Source organism: Manis pentadactyla, chromosome 11, assembly GCF_030020395.1.
Source record: "Manis pentadactyla isolate mManPen7 chromosome 11, mManPen7.hap1, whole genome shotgun sequence".
Taxonomy (NCBI): Eukaryota; Metazoa; Chordata; class Mammalia; order Pholidota; family Manidae; genus Manis; species Manis pentadactyla.
Window position 1 is genome coordinate 2306329 of NC_080029.1, and position 12419 is coordinate 2318747.

At 58.8% G+C, this 12419-nt stretch overlaps 1 protein-coding gene and 1 long non-coding RNA gene across 2 annotated transcripts; both read left to right on the forward strand.

The window, feature by feature from the left end:
- Window positions 1-15: 15 nt before the first annotated feature.
- Window positions 16-3723, forward strand: LOC130679444 (uncharacterized). The gene is made up of 3 exons (XR_008992382.1): window positions 16-184; window positions 3248-3353; window positions 3609-3723. It is a non-coding gene; the product is annotated as an uncharacterized LOC130679444 (long non-coding RNA).
- Window positions 3724-4871: 1148 nt separating this feature from the next.
- On the forward strand, window positions 4872-8104 carry CKB (creatine kinase B). Its single transcript, XM_036882309.2, has 8 exons — window positions 4872-5004; window positions 5301-5505; window positions 5698-5852; window positions 5926-6058; window positions 6355-6526; window positions 7100-7223; window positions 7447-7636; window positions 7719-8104. The coding sequence occupies exons 2-8, from the start codon at window positions 5313-5315 to the stop codon at window positions 7895-7897; spliced, it is 1146 nt and encodes a 381-aa protein (XP_036738204.1). The 5' UTR covers window positions 4872-5004; window positions 5301-5312; the 3' UTR covers window positions 7898-8104.
- Window positions 8105-12419: the final 4315 nt, after the last annotated feature.

The window sequence follows — 12419 nt, forward strand, 5'->3', positions numbered from 1 at the left end:
GCCGCGGGCGCGGACAAGCCAGGGCTCCGTAACGCACCCTTTTTGACAGCTCTGGAGTCCCAGGGATGGCCGGCCCACGGCCAGTAGCCCAGGACACTTTGCCACGGACGCTTTGTCACTGCAAACTCTCCTGGGAACCCCCCTGACTGGGCTCCAGGATGTATTCCAGAAAATGGAATCGCAGGTCAGAGGGTCGTCCCAGGAGGCTTCGGCCGGCCTCAGCCCAGAGGTGCAGGAAATGGTCTGGAAGGGTCTGTCCAAGGGCCTAGGCTCTGCCTCCCATGCAGGGGCACGTTCTCTGTTTCCAGGAGGGAGGCAGTTATGTGTCCGCTCCTGGGACCCAGTACACAATGAGAGCTGGATGAACTGGGCCTACTTTGGGGTTGGTGAGAACAGGTCAAGAGGCCTGAGCAGGGGCCTGGGGGCGGGGCAGCTGGAAGGCAGAACCAGAAAAGGGAAGCAGCAGCTTTATTCTGTCTCAGCAGGGCTGAATCAGAGCCAGTTCCTTTGTGGAGAAGGGAGGGGGACAGAGGACAAAGACTGTCTTCCTCCTGCACTCCGCCCCCTGCAGCCATGGCGTGTCCCGTCAGCCCTGGGGGCTGGAGGAGATAGACACACACCATCCCAGGAACCTAGCGACCCTGGGTCTTAGCCTGGGATCTAACCCAAGGCCAGCTAACATCCGCCAGGCCCTGGTTGCTCCAGCCTGGCAGAGTGGAAGTGGCCAGGTTCCTGCAGAGCTAGCCCCATCCTAGAGCCTGCCAGCTTATGGGGAACTCTGAACTCTCCCTCCTGTGGGGCCAGGACTGGCCAGAGTGACTGGCCCTTGTCAGGGACCCCTCAGAGTCCAAGTCCATGCTGGAAACCCAGGTGCCTAAGCTCAGCCCCTCAATGCCCCTACCCTGGCTGTGCCTAGGTCTGGGAGCCCCAGAGGTAAGAAGGTGAGGGGCCGTTGGTAGCTTCCCGCTCTCTGTGGGTTCATGTTCCTGTGAGGCCAGTGCTCTGGCCACCAGCTGTCTATGTAGCTCATCATGGCCTCCCTGCTTCCAGCTTGTCAACATTCGGACAAAACAGCTCCATCCACAGCTTGCCAACCTCTGTTCCAGGGGTCTCTGCTTCACTCCCTTGGTGAATCATCCCCTAATTGCTCCCCTGGGAGATCCTGACTTTCCACTTCTCCTGGGGTTCCTCTTCGCTAGCCTCTCAGCTGTACTGTGAAGCTGAGGCTGGGTGCCTTCCAAGAGCCTAAATTAGGACTTAGTGACTTGGTGCTGGTTTCCTGTGGTCCGACTTCCCACTTGACTCTCTGCCTATGACTGGCTGGCCAGATCTTCCAGTGCCCTCTTCTCCAGACAGACTTCCCAGAGCTGCCCATCTGCTCCAGCTGAGCCTGCTCCAGCCTTCAGCCTGAGTCCTCAGCATAGGCCTCCCCCAGGTCACCCCCACTGATTACCCAGGTCAGGTGGATGGCTTGCCCAGGGCAACTGGTATGATAGGGTTTTCCTAACAAGAACTGATGCTATATAAGCCCAGCTGTCATCACATTGAATCCTCTTCCCAGTCCTATGAGGGAGGGACCACTTTACAACCAAGGAAACTCACACTCAGAGAGGTTAAATAACTTGCCTAAGGCCACACAGCTAATGAGGCCAAAGTGGGATTGGGATTTAAAGCCAGTAAACCTGGCTTCAGGAAACCAATGGCAGACTTAAAGATGGTGAACAGGCAGGAAGGAGACCCTGGGAAAAAGGGTCAGGGTCACCCTGAGTAGAGGGAGAAACTGAGGACGCCTACTGGGGGAGGCTGACTCTGCCCACATCCCTGGCAGGGATCAGGTGACCTGAGGTTCCCTTCTCTCTGACTAGCCCAACTTCCTACCCCGTTGTGCCCTATGACCCTAAGGCAGTGCCTGCTCCTCTCCTGACTGACCAACTTCCTCTTTAGGGTCTGCAGAGCTCAGGGACACAGCACCAGGGGGAAGCATGCCTGCTCTGGCTGCATTCTGAGCACAGACTCCAAGGATGGCCTCTAGTCTCCTGCCTGGAGCCTGGCCCTGCCGTCCCACCTGGCCCACCTCTGCCTGCCCAGCATAGAGCTTGCCTGGGGCCCTGTGCCCTCCCTACTCAGTGGGGCCATGTTCTGTGGATGAAAGTTCTGGGACTTCTTTGAGTCTCTCCTCCCCCTCCAGGGCTGAATGGTTAATGTGTGACCAGGTGTGAATTCTGAGGAACCTGGGCCATAAACTGGCTGGATGATGTCACTCGGCTTCTGGCCCAGACGCCATCAAACCAGCTCCTGTGGGCCCTGGGGAAAGTGGAGGGTCCACAGACAGGGCCCGGTCAGCTGGGGGCAGTGTTTTTCTGGTTGAGGTGGAGACCTGCACTCTCCAGGGCCTGCCAGCCTTGCTCTTGTGCTTGGGGACCACACAGGATCCCAAGCAGTCCCTGCCTAGTAAGGGGCCTTACTCTGATATTTGGCCATAAGGTCCTCAGAGCCCCTTTCCATTTCCCCATCACAGCTGTTGACCCCTTGAATTGTCAGTATGAGTCCAGCCTAGGTTTGGCTTACTGGGGGTCCCCAGGGTGGACCCTGAATCAAGTTAAACCCAGGGCCAGGCACTCCAGGATCACTGAGAGATTGCTGGGCGTCTCACCTGGACTCTCTGTCACCCACCTTCTCATCTTCTTTTTGCTTATCTGCAAAATGGGGAAAATCACATCTGAAGTCTGAAGATTGCTGGAGTCCCAGGCAGGAGCATTACCAGGCCCTGTCCCTGGGCAAGGCAGCCCAAAGCAGCCCCAAGCCTCTGGACCTCACCTTTCCAGTGTGGACCTTGCTTATGGAGGGAGAGAGGAGCAGGGGTCCTTCCCTTCGCCCACCTCCCACAGAGGGTCAGGACCTTGGTTGCCTGAGGGTGGGGGAGGGGCAGCCTTCTGAGAGGCTGCAGAGGCCGAGGATAAAGAGGAAGCCCAGTTTGCCTCCACCCCACCCCCTGGGGTCTGAAAGCCAAGTGGGCCTCCAGGGCTAGCAACTCTCTAGAAACCGAAACCTGAGCCCTTTGGGGGCGGGGAGGGCCTTTGGGGGCGGGGAGGGCCACTGTAGATAGTTCTAAAACTGGGGACAGGCTGCAGGGGACAGAGTACAGGCATTCCAGGCTTAAGGGACACCTGCTGTCTGGCCAGCCTGGGTATTTGCCTTTTTACCTCAGTTTGTTTTATGGGTCTGAGAAAACGCTGACTGTGAACAGGTCGAAGCACGCCCAGGTGAGCAAGCAAAGAACAGGAATCCTTTCAGGAGTGACCACAAGGACCGCCAGGCAAGCTCCACGCCCTTTGACGTGCACCGAAGAGGAGGTGAGCAGACTTGCCGGTCCTTTGGGTCTGCTCCAGTGCCTTCGGAAGCAGACACACTGGAATTCCTCCCTGGGCCCCTGTCCCCAGGGCGCCCATCTCTGGTGGCGGTCCGCTTGCCGCGTGCCCCCCGGCCAGGCTTCCCCTCAGCAGCGCAATATTCATCTTGCTGCCCACGGAGCTCACTGTGCAGTCCTGGGGGGTTTTGTTTAAATATGCACATAGATAAGAGTTTCCTCTTTTTCTTGCTTTATTTAGGAAACAACATGTGATGGATATTAACCACACAAGTTCCAACTCACTCTTTTTAATAGCTGCACTATTCCACACTGGGGACGTATTCCTGCCCCTACCAGTCCCCAAGTGATGGGCATCGAGTTATATCCAGGCTTGTTTGCGTGGTTTTACAGACTACACATCTCTCTACAAACTACAAACGACAGACCTTTCTATAGACTGGATTCCTAGAAGTGGGACTGCTGGGTCATGGAGTACAAACATTTTTAATTTTAATAGATATTGCCAAATTACTTTCCAAAAAGGATGTAGCAATTCATAGTTGCCCAGTGTGAATGCCTGTCTCTACACATTCCAACCCATAGCCAACACTGGCTGGTGTCAGTCTTTAACATCTTTTGCACTTTTGCCAATCTGGGTGCGTTGGGAGGCAGTGGAATGTATTTTCATTGTTGTTTTAATTTGCGTGATTCTGATTTCAGTAAGTTGCTTTAAAAAAAAAAGGTCTCACAGATGCTTATTGTTAGCGTTTCCTCCCGTCTTTGCCGAGGGTGTCTGGGGACTGCCCTTGGGGATGCGGGTCGGAGCGAACCTGTGCCCTGCGGAGAGGGTGCAGGGCTGGGATCTGGATACTCTGAGACTGTGCAGTCCCCAGCGCCCTTCGGGGCCACAGTGTTCCCGCATCTTCCAGGAGGGGCTGGGCCTGGGGTTCTTGGCTCGAATCCCCCAGAGCCCGGGGACTTGCCCAAGGTCGAGGAATCGCGGGGTGCCGCCAGACTGGGCCGCAGCCAGACTGCGCCTCCCGCGCGCCCTCGCTCTGCACCACGATCACCCGGGAGATGCCTGCGGGCACCTTGAGGAAGGTCGGCGGCTCGGGGCCAGCTCAAACCGGGCGGGGTGAGGGGGCAGGCAGTATCTGCTGCAGAAGCCCGGGACGCCCTCGCCTGGCCCCTAGCCACGACCACCGCGGAGACTGGCCTTACGAGGAAAGGCAGGGGTGCAGACGAACCCGAGTGTCCTCAAGTGCCCGGTGGCTCTCCTGCCTCAGTTTCCCGCCCGGAGGTGGGGGATAGGGGGACTCCAGGATGTTCAGAGATCTTAGGTTCCGGTTTCGGGATCCCAGGAAGGCCTCGGGCTGGATAGACAGGCTGCGCGGGGTCCCGGCGAGGGAACAGCCGGGGTGAGCGGCAGGGGGGTGGTGGGGGAGGGGGCTGTCGGGGGCTGCCGGCGACGGACAAAGCGGAGAACACCACCCCGCAGCATGGGCCAATGGAATGAATGGGCTATAAATAGCGGCCAATGGGCGGCCCGCGTAGCGCCCCTTAAGAGCCACGGGAGCGCGGAGCGGCCGCTGTTCGCCTGCGCCGCGCCGGAGCTGCCGAATAACCTAGCTATCCCGCTCCTGTCCGGCCGCCCGGTGAGTGGGCCCGAGGGCAGGTGCCTCGCTGCGCTGGGCGCTGGGGTGGGGGCTCTGAGCAGGGAGGGGGCGCGGGGGCCGTGGCGTCACGCGTTTGGGGCACGTGGGGCCCGCTGTCTGGAGCGCGCGCGCTAGCTGGGCAGAGGGTCCTGGGAGGTGCAGGCACCCCTCTGGGCCGCGGCGGACCCTGCTGACCTTGGCCTGTCGGGGTGACCGGGGCCCGGGCCCTCGGTAGTTTGCAGGGCCCGGGAGGCCCGCTGCACTGGGTCTCCGCTGATCCCCGCGTCTTTCCGCAGCCCGCCGCCGCCATGCCTTTCTCCAACAGCCACAACGCGCTGAAGCTGCGCTTCCCCGCCGAGGACGAGTTCCCCGACCTCAGCGGTCACAACAACCACATGGCCAAAGTGCTGACCCCCGAGCTGTACGCGGAGCTGCGCGCCAAGAGCACGCCGAGCGGCTTCACGGTGGACGACGCCATCCAGACCGGAGTGGACAACCCAGGTACGCGCCCCCAGTCCCGGGGTCAGGGTGCCGGCGTATGTGAAAGTCACCCGCGGTGCAAGGAAAAAGTGTACTCTGACACCAACCTTGGGGCTGTAGTCCCGCCGCCCCCTTTCCAGGCGCCGCCGCAGGGTCCTAAGATGCGGGCTTAGACCTGGAGGTGACGTCACTGTCCCCATTACGCGCCCCCAGGCCATCCCTATATCCTGACCGTGGGCTGCGTGGCAGGCGACGAGGACTCGTACGACGTGTTCAAGGAGCTCTTTGACCCCATTATCGAGGACAGGCACGGCGGCTACAAGCCTTGCGACGAACACAAAACCGACCTCAATCCTGACAACCTGCAGGTGCGCGGCGGCCCAGGGCGGCAGGACGGGCTGGGGAGGGGTCTCCCGGCGCTCATCCCCGCTCGGCCCCCAGGGCGGTGACGACCTGGACCCCAACTACGTGCTGAGCTCGCGGGTGCGCACCGGCCGCAGCATCCGCGGCTTCTGCCTCCCTCCGCACTGCAGCCGCGGGGAGCGCCGCGCCATCGAGAAGCTCGCTGTGGAAGGTAGGGGTCGGGCCGGCTGGGCGCCCCTCCCCGTCCCCATTCCGCGACCCCGTCCGAGTTGTTTACCAGTCACCCGAGCCACCACCGCAGCCGTGCGCTCTTATCTGCGTGCGGGTCCGGTTTCCCGGAGGGCGGGTCCGTACCGCACCTCCGCGGCCTGGGTCACCGCCTCGGATGGCCGCCGGGTCCTTGTGGACTTTTCCCTAGAAGCTGGGCGGGCGTCGAGGTTGGGGGCTGCGCCGCGATGGGGGGTGCAGGGCACGGCCGACCGCGAGTCCTGAGCGCGCCCCCCGCAGCCCTGTCTAGCCTGGACGGCGACCTGGCCGGCAGGTACTACGCTCTCAAGAGCATGACCGAGGCGGAGCAGCAGCAGCTTATCGACGACCACTTCCTCTTCGACAAGCCCGTGTCGCCCCTGCTGCTGGCCTCGGGCATGGCCCGCGACTGGCCCGATGCCCGGGGCATCTGGTGGGTGCCCCTCCCTCTCCCCTCCCCCTGAGGCCGAGGAGGAAGAGGGGAGGGGAGGGGCCGGTTCCTGGGACAGGTTTGGTATCCCCCCCACTCCCGGCAGGTGACCTTGCGGTGGGGCTTTGGCGGGTGGTGGCCGCTCTCGCGGGATGGGAGGCGGCGGTGGTGGCTCCTCTCCCGTCTTGGGAGCCGGAGCTTCTTGTTTGCGCTTTCTCACGTGCTTCCCATGGGGACTCTGCTTGGTGCCGATGACGCAGATGCTTCCTTGGGGTAGGGTGGGGTGTAGGTAGCCTCCTGTCCCTGTTGCCTGTGAGGGAGTGAGGGAGACACTCTCCTAGTCGCCCCTGATCCTTCCCTCTTTGGTGGGGACCCCGCCTCCGCCCTTCCCCACACCGGGGCCACACTGCACAGGACTGGGAGTCTGGGGCACAGCTCAGGGCGCTGCCCACTCTGAGGTGTCCAGGTCTCCTTGTCCTGCCCTCATTGTGCCTGGGAACCCTCTGGAGTTTTTTCCCCTAGATGTGCCCTGAGACCACATTTCAAGGAGAAGGCTTGACTGTGCCCCTTCCCCAGGCACAATGACAATAAGACCTTCCTGGTGTGGATCAATGAGGAGGACCACCTACGGGTCATCTCTATGCAGAAGGGGGGCAACATGAAGGAGGTGTTCACCCGCTTCTGCAATGGCCTCACCCAGGTCAGGCCCTGGTCACCCCCAACCTGGGCTGGCAGGCTTGGGCTTGGTGCCAGGGGTGGGACAGGGCGAGGCCCCAGAACTCAGGGATATGGGTGCCTGTCATTCCCCCCCAGGGAGCCCAGGTCTGTCACCACGGGGCCCTGCCAGGGGGCTCCCGGGCCCCAGCCGGCCCCTTGGGAGAGGGGCACTCATTCAGGCCTCCCCCTCATACCTTCACCTCCAGATTGAAACACTCTTCAAGTCTAAGAACTACGAGTTCATGTGGAACCCTCACCTGGGCTACATCCTCACCTGCCCATCCAACCTGGGCACAGGGCTGAGGGCGGGTGTGCACATCAAGCTGCCCCACCTGGGCAAGCACGAGAAGTTCCCGGAGGCACTCAAGCGGCTGCGACTTCAGAAGCGAGGCACAGGTGAGTTGAGTGGGGGCAGCAGGTAGTCTTCTCCCCCTGGGGCAGCCCCTGCCCAGCCCTTCTGACCTGGCTGTCTCCCCAGGCGGTGTGGACACAGCTGCCGTGGGCGGGGTCTTCGACATCTCCAATGCAGACCGCTTGGGCTTCTCGGAGGTGGAACTGGTGCAGATGGTGGTGGACGGTGTGAAGCTGCTCACTGAGATGGAGCAGCGGCTGGAACAGGGCCAGGGCATTGATGACCTCATGCCTGCTCAGAAGTGAAGACCTGGCCCACACTTGGCCACACCACCAGCCCTAATGCTTCCTAACTTATTGCCTGGGCGATGCCCACCATGCACCCCTGATGTCTGCTGCCTGGCAGCTGAGCCCTTAGCCTCGCTGTAGAGACTTCTGTCACCCTTGGTAGAGTTTATTTTTGTGATGGCTAAGATGTTGCTGATGCTGAAATAAAGTAGGGTTTTGGCCTGCCCTGAGTGAGTGTTGTCTCCCCTTTCCAGGACAGCCTTGGGGCCCACCAGCCAGGCTATGGGGGACCTGAGTCCTGGGTATGCCATGACTGCTTCACTTTCTGTAAGACAGGACAGTGGTCAGGAGGCAGTCCCCCTTCTGTGCCCACCCAGTCCTAGTCCTTTGCCATCCTGTCTGCTTGGCTTTGGCAGGCCTGGGGTGGGCTGATGGAGGGACCAGGAGAGGGAGATCTCGGGAGACAGAGGCCCAATTCAGGCCTCTAAAAGCATCACAGCCTGGATGGAGCCTGGCACATTGCTCAGCCCTGTCCTGCAACATGGGGGAGGTGTGGATACCTTTCCTGTCTCACCCCCTAAAATACCCTCCATAGCCCAGTCCCTCCAGTGGCTCCCTGCTGCCTCTCCACCTACTCAAGCTGCAAAATGACCTTCTCAACCCTCAATTTCCTCCCAGCTCCCACTTAGGCTGGACCGTCCTTTCCACGAAATCCTGGGGGCCCCTTTGGACCCCCTCTTTGCAGCCTCCTCTCTAGGACCCTCAGGTATCCCAGCCCCTTGGACTCTGGTGGTAGGTCCCCTCCTGGGCATGAGTGGGGTGGGGCCATTAAGGTGGTATCCTTGGTTTCCCCAGCTGCTGCTGTCCCCGACTGGTCTCTCGCTCCCGTCTCACCGTAGTGGGTCCTCTGAGGGGCTCCACCAGGGTTTGGGGAGTGGATGGGAGATAGGCGGTCGGCCAGTGAGGCGTCTACTCTGGGCTTCCTTCTCCAGCTCCTCAGCATTGTCTCCTGCCAGTCAGGGCTGCCCCTATCCTCCCACTCTCCACCCTACCAGGGTCTGGGGCACCCCAACTCCTCTTGCTTCCATTGGGCAAGTCTTACCCTTCTGAGGTTACCCAGCAACAGGGAGAAGCCAGGCATGGCCTCCATGCCTTTAGCATCCTGGGCTGGACAACAGCATCCACTAAAGGTGGGCTTTCATGTCCAGGGGCAGCTTATCAAACCAGACGGGCCCAGGACAAGGAGGTTGGGGCACGGCAGTACGGTGGAAGTAGGTGCATCCCGGCATTTGCCTCCATGGCAGGGCTGGGTCTGAGGGGCCCACCCAGGTGTGTCCAGGCTGAGAGCTCTCAGGAGCCTTGCCTGAGGAGGGGCATGGGCCCAGCAGTTGGGTGAGTGGATACCTGGGTGGGCTGGGCATGACAGAGGCAGGCCTCCAGGTGCACAAGGCTGGTGGGGACGGGGTCTCTGCACCCATCCTTTGGGTCCAGCTGGGGCATGCATCAGGCAGGGCTCCCCCTCTTCAGCTTCAGTATCCTCTGGCCAGTAGTGGGAGGGGGCAAACAGGAAGGTGACCCTTTGGGACAGCAGGAGCTGGGGGAAGCCTTTCCGGGCTAGTCCTGGAGCAGCCTGACCTTGCTGTGTCATTACCATTGAGGTTGCAGAGCCGGCACGCAGGCCAGTGGGGTTCCCGGCCTGTTTGCACTCACCCTGGGGCCTTTGCCCATACTTCCTCCTGCCAAAGGCCCTTTACCCCACCTTGGACCAAGCCTTGGGGCACAGGCTGGATGGGCAACTGTCCCTACCCCACTGAGGTGTGAGCAGGCACGTGAGGGTCCTGGTCAGGAGGCCCCTGCTTTCCAACATCTGGACTGTCAGAATGGCACACTACCTAAGGTCATGCCAAATGAACTGAAACCTTGTCACCCTGCGGAGGCCTCTCGACACGTCACCCAGGAGGGCCCAGCTCAGGACTTCTTTCGAGGTCAGAAAGTGCCCTCCCCTGGCTCCCCAAAGGCCTGGCCCCACTGTCCTTGCTCAGTGGGCTGCATGCACAGCACCTGGGCCCCTCGGGAACCTGGTCAAGCAAGCACACTCTGCAGTGACCGAGGGCAGCTCCTTCCAGGGGCCAGGACCTAAACCTGTTTTGAATCCACTGCTGCTCTCTGGTCATGTTTTCTGCCCGTAACTCCCTTCACCTCACTCTTCCTTCCCGTCTTTCTCGTTGTGTTGCACACTCTTGAAAGCTGTGCTCACTCTTTGGGACAGGGAGGGCTTACTGTACACTCACTTCCATGGGTGCCTAGACTTACTGACCAGAGTCCATACCACCTCCCCCTTTCTTCTGGATTCCAGAGACCTTCAAGCAAGGTGAGTTTAATTTTCCTTCAGATAACAAACACGGAAGTCTAAGAAACACCCTACTGCATGACTGTACCAAGGGAACACGCTTTTCTTGATCCACTGCCTTGGGTGGACTACACCGATCAGCAGCCCAGACAGCATTCACATCTGTAACTCAGCTGTGGCCTGGCTAGGACATAACCCCACAGCAGGATTTCTAAATTGCAGCCCCACCGCCTCCAGGCAGGGTGACTCTGGGGGGCTCACCCTGGACACTGTATCCTGGCCTCTAGCAGCACTGCTTTACCTAACCACTCCTCTCTCAACAACAGAAAATGGCTCAGCTTTGCCAAATGTTCCCTGTGTGTCCTACAGAAATAACGAAGAGCTATAATTACTTAGAATAGGGGAAAACTGGTCAGGATTGCAACAATAAAGGGTTGGTTAAAAAAAACAGGGCACAGCCCTCAATGAGGCGCCAGGCAGGCATCCACACAGTGTGAAAGACTCGGGGAAATGTGATATGCTTTAAAAAGTTGAGGTATAAAAGCAGGTTACAAAACAGCTTGTACTCTGAGATCCCACACAGAACATGTATGGAAAAATCCCGGAGAACAGTAGTCAGCTGTGGGTGGTGGGATAACAGGTGATTTCCTTCTTTATACTTTATTTTCCCAAATGTTCAACAGTGAACATGTATTACTTATGTAAGCTGAAACAAAAATTTTTTTAAGTGGTGTTAAAAAAAAAAGTTCATGGGAGACCAGAGGCAGCAGGACTTCAATGCCACTGCCCATTATTTGTCCTGCATGAACCCATCACCACCCCCTGGGTCAGGGGGACTGAGGCTGAGAGGAGAGCACCCTGGCTCAGGGTCACCAGTGAGACCACCTTGTTCCAAGTCCTAGTCTCCTTTCACTGCTTTTTGGCTTCTCAGAACATTCTAGACTTCCAGCGTGTGGAACCTGCTTGCTTAGCAGGAGCTGATGGGTGGAGCAGCCTGGAAGGTTACCTTATTCCGCATTTCTATTTGGAGCTGCCTGGTGCCTACACTAACACCTCCTAAAACCCTGGGGGTTGCCTGTTGTACTCACATGGATTCTGAGTTAATTTCCTTTCCCACAGGTAACGGAGGGGAACAGTTTTTGACTGGCAAGAAGTCATCTTTCTGGCTGAGATTTCCACGAGCAGAGGCATCTTTTCAGCTTGGAGAAGTGAGGCTTTTTTTTGGTATTGTTGCAGGTTGCTTTTCACATGTGAATTGGACAAAAATCCGGGTTCCAAGTCTGACTAGGCACCTTCTGCTGGGGTCCACTCACAGCCTCTGGACTCCCCCTTTTCTCCCCAACCCTGTCTTCGTTTAACTGGTACAGTTTTGCTACAGACACACAAAGGAGATCTGCTTGGTGTCATAAGCCCTGACTTTCTTGCCCTTCCCAGAGTTGGAGGCTTATCGGACTTCATGCCTGGCATGGCTAGACTTGAATTATCAGCCTTAAGACCCAGAAAAGCTGAAAGTATTCCTTCCAATTCCTTGTATTTCTGACAAATCTGTACAGATGGCTGCTTGTCTCCCAGCAGCCTCTCCCCTTCTGCTTTCTAAAAACCCTGGCTTTGAGCCTGCCATGCAGCTCCCCAGCTAGAGGAGCACATTTCCAAGATGCCCTCGCAGTGGCCTTAACCATCGGGATAAAATGCTCCAGTGGCCACCTTGGGATGTGAGAACAAGGCCACCTGGGCACAGCCAGAAGCACTCCTGACTTGGCAATGGGAGCTGGATCCCTCTGCTATCAATCACGAACCCTACTGCAAGTGGGGGCTGGCTTGGCGCATGCTGGTCTGCTTGCAAGTCAATCTGTCCAGAAATTTAGTTGGAACTGAGACTAGTGGCTCCAGAAACACAAGCTGGCTTTGGGAACCCCTGATGCCGGTGTGCGCTCAGGACAGCACACGCCAGGCCAGACCAACAGCAGTGCCGCCAACACCTTCAGACTTGCCTTCATTTGCCGTTTCGGTCTAACCTGAGCTCCCTTCTGCACGTCTACTCTCTGCTTTCCACTCTGCCCCGCCCACCCAGAGCCCGATCTCCAGGGAAGACTTCCCTGCCTGCCTGAGCCCCTCTTTTGAGGACCTCAGTCCCCAGCGAAATTCTCCTGGGTCTCCTGTCACTCAACCTTGTCATACAGCTGGTCCACT